General features: G+C 43.8%; 1 protein-coding gene across 1 annotated transcript; it reads left to right on the forward strand.

Moving 5' to 3' along the window:
- The first annotated feature begins 1222 nt into the window (after positions 1–1222).
- On the forward strand, positions 1223–9427 carry nsun5 (NOP2/Sun RNA methyltransferase 5). The gene is made up of 5 exons (XM_084333701.1): positions 1223–1360; positions 1725–2740; positions 3175–3373; positions 6812–6973; positions 7104–9427. Exons 2-5 carry the CDS (start codon positions 1816–1818, stop codon positions 7954–7956), a joined length of 2139 nt encoding a protein of 712 aa, XP_084189827.1. The 5' UTR covers positions 1223–1360; positions 1725–1815; the 3' UTR covers positions 7957–9427.
- The last annotated feature ends 871 nt before the right edge of the window (positions 9428–10298 follow it).

Raw genomic sequence — 10298 nt, forward strand, 5'->3', positions numbered from 1 at the left:
CTTTAGACACAAGTTATTTTTTGTCTACATAGGAAATCTAAGAGGACTACCTAGCCTAGCTCTGTATAGCAGTGGTTCTCAAATGTTTTTGGTTTGTGTACCCCCTATTAGAAATGCTTTATGTCAAGATAAGACAAGATATTCCTTAAAATAAATAAATGGCTGCATTTATATAGCGCTTTTATCCAAAGCGCTTTACAATTTGTTCCTCACATTCACACACCGACGGCAGAGGCAACCATGCAAGGTGCCAACCTGCTCATCGGGAGAATTTAGGGGTTAAGTGTCTTGCTCAAGGACACTTCGACATGCTGTCCGGGAGGACCGGGAATCAAACCGAGAACCTCCAGATAACCAGACGACTACTCTAGCTACCTGATCCCCTTGGGGAAAGGCATCATGGGGGGAGGGGGTACAGGTGTATCGGCATGGTAATAGAAGACATAACTAGGCAATAAACTAATAGTACAGTAGAAAAATAAACTAAACAATATAATTAACTGAATATGAGCAAGTAGGCAGTGTAATCAAAGGTGCAGATGAGTGTGTATGGCCTATCAGTTATATTATACATTACAATAAATATGGTAAATATCACTTAGCATCTGAATATATACTATGAGTAAGTAAAGTATACAGTATACACAGACAGGTGCAGTATACATAAGGTACCCTAACTGGCATGAAGACGAAAGTCTTTCTCTGGTCTGCATCCCCTTAACAATTGTGTGTATTGAGCTGTACTGTGAATGAATGAATGAATGAAAACTTTATTAACAGATTGCAGAATGGGTACAGTACAGCTCAATACATACAATTGTTAAGGGGATGCAGACCAGAGAAAGACTTTCGTCTTGTTTACATCAGGGTCCCCCATTTTCAATTCAACCTGTATTGTACCCATTCTGCAATCTGTTAATACAATCAATCAATCAGTAGTCACAGCATGCGCATTGCGGTGTTAGATCTGATCAAAGAGTTCTAATAATTAGCTGGAGCTAAACAACTGTGCAGTACTCAAGTCCAACGGTAAGAGGCAGCAATACGACACACGCAAACGGGCGTCCAACCTGCGGAAACATAAAAGGCCACAAGAGGAAGAAGAAGAAGCAGAGTCAGCCATTGGCTGGAAAATATCCCTACGTCAGACCAAAACAGCCTTGCCGTTTCCGGACTCATGGGGTTTCCTCCTATTGGTTTCCTCTGCTACCCATGTGCATAATGTGCTGTTCTATGCATGTTCTTCATAATATACCTCCGTGGTGTGTATCATTATAGGAGAATCGACTCGTTTATTATGGTAGTCCTATGAGGAGAAAATACATCTGTGTTCGTTACCCGGCGGTGGTGGAAAGTCGAGGTATGTTTGAAACGCAACGATTAAACGTAACTTTAATTAAGTTAACTTACGTTACTTGACATTCCCCAGATAGTTAAAACATTTAACCAGAGACAACCAACAGTACTGTATATTTGCATATCATATATGTCACAAATGTAACTGTACTAAATACCTGTATGTCATGTATGTCCCTATGCCATAAATGTCATGTATGTTGTGTATATTATAAATGTCACTATGAATTGAAAATGGGGGACCCTGATGTAAACAAGACAAACGTCTTTCTCTGGTCTGCATCCCCTTAACAATTGTATGTGTTGAGCCGTACTGTATTGTACCCATTCTGCAATCTGTTAAATAAAGTTTTCATTCATTCATTCAGACGTTTCAGAGGGAAGTTAGCGTCCTAGCTAACGTAGCAAGACAGTGCCACCTTCTTACCATTGTTGTCTAGGCAACCGGCATTGATAATAATGGCACTTTACGCGAAAGCTGCCCAGATTTTGGAGAAGGTGGAGAGGAAACGGGGTGCCATCAAAACGTTGGTTTACGACAGCAAATTTGAGAACATCAAGCAGCTCTTCGCCCTGGTGTGCGAGACAAGCAAGTTCTCGCCCGTCCTCCAGGAGATCATAGAGTCCACCAGACTCCTCAAAATGGTCAAGATTCAAATGACCCTGGCTAAGGTGTTGGTGTACGACCTGTTGATCGGCCAGGGGCTGAAGTGCGGTGGACCCTTGAAGGTTGTGATGCTGAAGCACCGCTCCAGACTCGACGCGGCGCTGGCCCGCATGAAGATCAAACGCAACGTCAGCAAGAACCGGGACCTGCTCCCAGAGAATGTCCGGCAACCGGAAGGTGACCAGCTCCCGCGGTACGTGCGAGTGAACACTCTCAAGACCACAGTGGACGATGCCGTGGACTATCTAAAGAGGGACGGTTTCTCCTATCTGGGACAGGCCTGGAGGCTGGACGACTTGAACCTGACGGGGAAACACTTTGTGAGGGACCTGCATCTCTCCGACGTGCTGGTCCTGTGTCCCAAGACCGACTTCCACGACCATTTCCTGTACACAGCGGGACACATCATCCTGCAGGACAAGGCAAGCTGTCTGCCCGCCTACCTCCTTAACCCCCCGGTCGGTAGCCACGTGATCGATGCCTGCGCTGCCCCCGGCAACAAGACCAGTCACCTCGCAGCCATCATGAAGAACAAGGGTAAGCTGTTTGCCTTCGACCTGGATACCAAGCGTCTGTCCACCATGTCCACCCTCCTGCTCCGTGCCGGGGTCACATGTCACCAGCTGGCCAACCGGGACTTCTTAAAGGTGGACCCTGGCGACCCGCTGTATAAAGACGTGGAGTACCTACTGCTGGACCCATCGTGTAGCGGATCAGGTAATAATGTCAGGTGACCGGCGTTCAGTAGAAAGCTATCCGGCTGAAAGATAGCCTAGCACAAATGAATGGAAGCGGATACGGACCACTAGCCGTCGGCCAAAAACATCTCTCCTGGAGTTTTAACCCTTCTTTCACTACCACACTGGTAGTGAAATGGTTAACCTTCTGTAGTGTGGTAGTGAAAGTGTTAAAACCCTTTGTAGTGTGGTAGTGAAAGGGTTGAGCTAGGCTAGTGGTCATTATCCACTCTTCCATTCGTTTGTGCTAAGCTAGCTTGCAGCCGGATAGCTTTCTACGGAGAGGATATTGGTATCCATCTTCTTGTCTGACTATAAGTGCATTTCAGTTTGGGATTGGGTTGGAATTCACGTCTCATATTTATGGTCCCCTGAGTACATGCGGATAAGATATTGTGTGTATTCGTGCTCTAGGTATGGTGTGTCTGAGGGACGAGGACAAGCAGAAGGCCCAGGGTCGCCTGGCGGCGTTGGCCTCCTTCCAGCTGCGCTGCCTCAACCACGCCCTGCGTTTCCCCCGCCTCCAGCGGCTGGTCTACTCCACCTGCTCCATCCACACCCAGGAGAATGAGGAGGTGGTGGCTGCATGCCTGCTACAGAACCCTGGCTTCCGGTAGGCGTTGAGGTGGATGTGTGGACGGTAGATGTTTACAGGGCAGGAAACTTTAACCTTTTCATTCATAAATTCACCAGATGCTATTGTACCTGCTAAATTGAACTTTAGGATAGAAGAAGAGGTGCGGCAAGGTAGCGCATAGAGGTCTTAAACACTCGCCTACCACCGCAGAGACCTGGGACCTCATTTATCAACAATGTGTAGAAAGTGTTCTATTTTTGCTCCCAACGCACAGAATTTAGAATGTCTCTGAATCACAGAAAAAAAACTGATTTATCAAACGTGCGTTTTTCACGAGGAAACATGTCTGTACGTGAAATGTGGAATAATGGCAAAGAGAAACTTCACAGAGAACAAAGTCGATGTCCTCGTTACGGAGGTCTAATCGAAATCTGCATTATTATTTGGTTCACTCAGTGTGGGGGTAACCCAGGGGGCGTCCTTAGACTTTAGGCACCACTGGGGCTCCATATCAGCAGGGCTGTGCTGGTCCATCAGCTTTGCGTCGTGCCTATGAGCAGCCGGGCTGATGTAATCGATATATAATAATAACTGGACTTTTGAAGAAGTCTTTAATCATAATGCAGTTGTAGCCGGTCTCATCTTGCCATCTCTGCGTTGTGTTAAAGTTCGACCCCTGTTGAGGGATTGCCCCGAGTGAGTCTCGAACCCGGGTCTCCCGCTCCGCGGGCAACATCGCAGACTACTATACCAAGAGGTGAATTCACATTTGAATTAGGATCTTAAGCTACTTGCTTAATCAAATGTATTTAATAACGATTACAATAATCAATCATAATAAACAAATTAAATAATACAAATTAAAGTGCAAGTTTAAATGTAAAGATAATGTGCAAATAATAAGTAGCAGCCTCTGCCCCAGCACCACGGTTCTGATGGGGCTGTTATCCTGGTCCAGGAGGGTGACGTGGATCCACTCACTAGGCTCCGCTCCACCATCTCCAACAGCTGTAGGGGAGAGGAGAGGAGGATGAGTCAGATCAGACAGACTTCTAGGCCTTTTGTTTGCTGTGTCTGTGTGAGTGAGAGGGGCTGTGTGTGTGTGTCTTACTCTGATCTCCTGCAGAGGAACACACAATTTACAAATGACAACGTCCATAAAGGAACCCGTGATTGCATTGCTATAGCAAACTTATAAATCATCAGATATAAGATAGCTAGCACTAACGTTCCCTGTCTCAGGGTAAAGGTTTACATAGCGTGTGTGTAGAGGGTTTGAAAATGCCTCCATGTAAAGTTGTACACAAAAACATACACCCCCTATTTTTTAAGATTATTCTCAACTACTACAGTAATTTACTTTTCAATCGGATGCTACATCTTATTAGACTTCCAAGTCAGTAGATGGCGCTCCTGCGCTCCTCTGAGTGATAGAGGAATTCGGTATAGTCTTGGCTCCCTAGCAGCACGCACAGTCTGCACAGTCAAGTTCCCTGTCTCAGGGTAAAGGTTTACATAGCGTGTGTGTGTAGAGGGTTTGAAAATGCCTCCATGTAAAGTTGTACACAAAAACATACACCCCCTATTTTTTAAGATTATTCTCAACTACTACAGTAATTTACTTTTCAATGAGATGCTACATCTTATTAGTCTTCCAAGTCAGTAGATGGCGCTCCTGCGCTCCTCTGAGTGATAGAGGAATTCGGTATAGTCTTGGCTCCCAAGCAGCACGCACAGTCTGCACAGTCAGAAGAACCCGCTGCCAGCTGAGTAACGTGCCTATTCCTCCTCATTTCACAGGTATATAAATTATTATCTAAAAACATTCCATACGATGTTTAAACTAATGTGAACCGTCAGGTGACCTGTTGTGTAACGTTTTGAGTGTGTACACGAATATGTTTGTAAGTTTGGACGAGTATTATTTGATCGATTTGAATAATGGCTAACTGCTAGCTAGCTGTTCTCATAGTGTTACATCGATAGCACACGTGGTGCCTGTGTGTGTGCGTGCGTGCACAGCGTGTTACTGTTAGCGTCAACGTGCATTTGAGCTAAGGTTATGAATTTAAAGTATTAGATTTAGGATATGTATTGTTTTTTTGAATGTGATTCAATGTTCTGACTACATTATTATGTATCATTACGTTTGTATTTGTAAGTAAGGATACAGCTGGAGTTTATGATAAATGGTTTATTGTTTGCACTTTGTAAGTAAGGATACAGTACAGATTGCATTTATGCCAAATGTTTATTGTTTTGCACCTTTATTTCGTTTTCTGAAGATTGTATTTTTGTATGCTTTGGTTTATTATATTTTTGTACAATAAGAATGACAAAGTATTGGAATAATTAAAGGGATATTTTGTATATATGCAGTCAGAATAAACCGCTGCCAGCTGAGCAAGACAATAAAAGTAACGTGTCTATTGATCTATTCCTCCTCATTTCACAGTTCCACAGTGAGTGCATCCTTGCCTGTGTATCACATGCGGCCGCCTCAGACCCACCTAGGTTTGAGGCCGGTAACGTGCACTTCTGGCCATTCCTGACAATGCAGCTCAATAATATATTACATCCTCAATTTTATAATCTATATTACTGCACATGACTACTTTTTCATCAATTAATACAAGCAGTCGGATAAATGTACTTTTATTTAGAAAGTTCTTAAATCAGAATGTCAAAATAAATGTCTTTACTAGTTGCAGCATGATACACCGGTACTAGAAAAGTATCTCAATACTCATCTGTTAAAGTTCTGTTCAATACAACATTTTATTAGTATCAATACTTTTAGAATAGCCTGATGCTCTATTTTATGAGTTGAGTGGATGCATGACTGGAGCACTAGCTTTGCGTAGTGGGCGTGTCAATAGTCAGCTGAACACACCAAGGCATAGTAATAGTCACAGATATCGCAGAATGTCTTATTTCATAATACAAAGTTTCTGAATGGACGTTTGTATTAAACCCAAGTTGTATGCACTGATGAACAGTCTTTACCAGCACAAGTTACTTAACGAAATAACGATACACAGGTCGCGCTATGCATGCTTAGCTTGCTAAAGTTAAGATAGCAGGTGCCGTCTGCCAACAAATATGTTGTTTAAACAAATGGATTCACAAAATGGATTACCATCCAAACGTTATTGAAGCCTCCTGTGACCAGTAAGTAGGTACTACGTACGTCTAACTTTTACTAACTATTTTTCACTGCAGCAATATGCGTAACTTCGCTATGTGCCTAAAGTCAATACTTGACCGTGCAAGCGTTTTTACTGCGGGAAAAAAATGGCTAATTGCGTTAATTTTTTTAACACATCAACATTAGTAGGCTATAATAATCTATGTTCTGTCAACTGCATCGATGCAGAATCATCCACGACTATATATTTGTGTTTTTTTTTTTTTTTTTTTAACTTTAAAATAAACCAAACGTTGCCCTAACTGTCTCTTCTCTTCTTTCCTCAGACTGGTTCCTCTGCTACCCCAGTGGCCGGAGCGTGGCCTGGAGCCCCTGACCCAGTGTCTGCGTGCCAGCACCACCAGAACCCTCACCCACGGCTTCTTTGTGGCTCTGCTGGAGAGACACACGGCCCAGAGTCGGGACATGGAGGCACCCCTCCAGTTCTTGTAAGATGATCAGTTGAATTGAATCAACCGCTGTTGATTGTGTGTGAGTGAATGTGAGACATAAGCTGTGAAGCACTTTGGATAAAAGCACTATATAAATGCAGCCCCTTTTTCCCATCATCTCTTGCAGTAGGCCCAGCACAGAGCTGAAGCTTGCAGCTTCCCCAAAGGACCCCAATACCTGCGAGGGCATGGAGGGAGAGGACACAGAATTGAGAGAGGTCCAGCCTGCTCCCGCTCCCGCCGGAGCTCCCACTCCCGCCGGAGGACAGACTGACATAGCTGGAGCCAAGAAAAAGAAGAAGAGGAAGAAGAGGAAGAAGAAGACGACCAATGGGCCCGCAGCTTCCCTAGAGAACGGGGATCATCCTGCTCCCGTGGGAGGAGAGACGGACACCATGGGACCCCAGAAAAAGAGGATAAAGATGACCAATGACGGAGAGGAGCCCAGCATCAGCGAGGAAGAGGGCGCAGAGAGGACGGGGGACCAACCCGCCCCTGTAGGAGGAGAGACGAACAACACGGGAGCCAAGAAGAAGAAGAAGAAGAGGAACAGGAAGAAGAAGACGACGACCAATACGCTTGCCGCTTCCCTAGAGGGCATCAGCAAGGAAGAGGGCGTGGAGGGAGAGAACGCGGCGAGGACGGGGGACCAACCCCCCGCCATAGGAGGAGCAACGGACATCGCGGTAGCCAAGAAGAAGAAGAAGAGGAGGAAGAAGAAAAAGAAGACGCTGACCATTATGCTCGCAGATTCTCTAAACAAGCCCAGTACCGGTGTGGAGGGAGGGGACCAGCCTGCTCCCGCTCCTACCGCAGGACAGACGGACAACGCTGTAGCCAAGAAGAAGAAGAAGAGGAAGAAGAAGAAGAAGAAGACCATGACCAATACGCTCACAGCTTGCGTAGAGGACCCCAGCATCAGCAAGGAAGTGGACGCGGAAGAAGTCATTAAAGTGGAAGAAGTCATTAAAGTGGAATGAGGAAACTAGGGGTGTGACCAAATATCGTGTTATATGTCGCAGAGACGAAAAACCGATATCGGGACAGAGAGTTGCAGGAACATGGAGAGGGCGCTGACCGGCACGGAACGCAACAAAACCACAGTGCAGAGAGTCTCGACACCTAGGTGCTGCGGCTGAGAGTAAACAGGAAACAGCCACAACACCTAGGTGCTGCGGCTGAGAGTAAACAGGAAACAGCGTCATGTGCAGTGAACCGATGAATATCGTTGTCTCTTCCGACAATGAGGCCAAGTAAAGATATTCCCACAACTCATTTTGCCACGCGGCACAAACGCCCACTAGTCGCGGGGCTTACAGTGATATGCTCATCATCAATCCAATCAAATCAAATGTATTTGTAGAGCTGGGCGATATAACGATAACGATAATTATTGCGATATATTTTAATAATCGATATGGGGGGGGGGATAACTTTTTTATTTTATTTTTTGACCTGCAACAGGGCAGTTTTAAAACCAGAGACAGTGGACAGACTTGTCTTTCTTGCCTGCAACTTAAAGTAATGGCTTTGCTTGTCCAAATGACAATACTGACCAAATTGAGATTTATTTTTCTCTTATTTTGTTTGCTTCTAATTTAAAATACAGTTTGAAACCGTCTGTACACAGTAGGCTATGTGTGCTAGCAGAGCTAGTCTCCAGTCATGAGTCAAGGTGCACATGTGCGGTGGTTTGTCCACCAAAAAAGCGCCAAAAGATAGAAAAGAAACTAGCAGAGCCAGAATTGTTCAACTCCCCTGGAGCCACAGCCAGCAGAGAAGCCCGTTTACGTTCGCTTTCAAACCAGATGCAGCCTGAGCAGTGTGAGGGGATGTAACACTAAAGATGGCGGCAAACGACAAAGAATAGCTGCAAAATAAACATACATCTGTTGTTTATAAAAAAAAAAGTTTATATCGATTTTTTTTTTTATCGTTATCGCAATATAATTTTTGGCCATATCGCCCAGCCCTATGTAGAGCCCGAAATCACAAGTCAATGACCCCATCGGCCGGACAAGTCTTCTTTAAACAAGTCCAGAAGAAACATCACAATAAATCCCACCAAAATAAGTGTAAAATAAATAAATTGTCCTTTTTTTCTCTTTTTTGCCATTATATAAAATATTGTTATAATATTGAATCTTATCGAGATTGTGAACCCAATGTCGTGTATCGTATTGTGAACTGAGGGAATCGGCACGCCCCTAGAGGAGAGACCGTCTCTTGTGTTTTGTTTTGTGCATGTTAATTAAGCTCTGCGTAAGGCCGCACACTAGCAGTTGTGGGTAATAATAATGAATTAGATTCACGTAGAGCTTCGCAGCGCAGCAAGAGAGATTGGACTGGATGAGAGATCCTGACCCCTAGATGTCTTTGGGGATGGAGTTGTCAAATCAGTTTTGTGAACAGCATAGACGTTAATGGAAAAATAAAGATATTTCTATGGCTCTTTGTTTTGTTTTATTCTGTTGATTCCGTATTCTACATTTGTTATCCAAGCCTCCCTGTCCACCCTGCTGCCTTGTATTTTAAAAACTCGTCAAGAGTGATGAGGGGACCATGGGAGAGATGATGGCGGAAGATAAAGCAAGGAGTGTTACTCGAGTGACCAGATGTTATCTTTTGTAGCCACATTATGGTGAGAAAAATCTTATTTCATGGGTGTGAAGCACTTAAAATCCACTTGGATAATTTAATAAGGTATAGTTGAATAAATCCACTTGGATAATTTAATAAGGAATAGCTTAGAAGAGACCTTGCAGGGAATGTTTATGTACCGTAGTTCTCTTGCAGCATGGCTGCCTGTAACATGGCAACCATTTTGTGCAAGAGCCCATGGTTGCTTTTATGAGAAATGTATCAACAAAAACCTTTGGTTTCTTATTATTGAATCTTGTTAATAATTCACAACAGTAAAATGATTTTCCAATTTTACCTACTCTACCACTTAGAAATTGGGCATTTTCTTGTGAAGGCAGTTACCATTGGTTAAAGGCCGCCATGCTTGAATAAAACTACAAACATTCAACCTGAAAGTACATTTAAGTGGAAACCCCTTTGAATGAATAGTCGTCCTGATGGATTAGAGTGAGCCATTGGTAAGGCATGAAGAGCTGCCGCTATACTACAGGTAAAGTAAACGCAGTTAAGCATTACAAGCACTAACTAACGTCAAATTATTCAACTGGTGGATGAATTAAACATTATTTTGGTAATTAATATATATAAAAACATTTTGTATGAATAGTTCTGGGAACGCTTTGCTAATATGTTAGTACATCATTATGCAATGAAAGGAAGTTCCATAAGTATGAATTTT

Source organism: Notolepis coatsorum (genome assembly GCF_963971535.1).
Source record: "Notolepis coatsorum genome assembly, chromosome: 17".
In the NCBI taxonomy this organism is placed as follows: Eukaryota; Metazoa; Chordata; class Actinopteri; order Aulopiformes; family Paralepididae; genus Notolepis; species Notolepis coatsorum.

What these genes read in the sequence shown, in the direction of transcription:
- nsun5 (XM_084333701.1), top strand. Translation starts at nt 1,816, where the DNA reads ATGGCACTTTACGCGAAAGCTGCCCAGATTTTGGAGAAGGTGGAGAGG. An exon ending in CTACAGAACCCTGGCTTCCG is followed by an intron (nt 3,374 to 6,811) that starts GTAGGCGTTGAG and finishes TTCTTTCCTCAG; the next exon opens with ACTGGTTCCTCTGCTACCCC. An exon ending in GAGGCACCCCTCCAGTTCTT is followed by an intron (nt 6,974 to 7,103) that starts GTAAGATGATCA and finishes CATCTCTTGCAG; the next exon opens with TAGGCCCAGCACAGAGCTGA.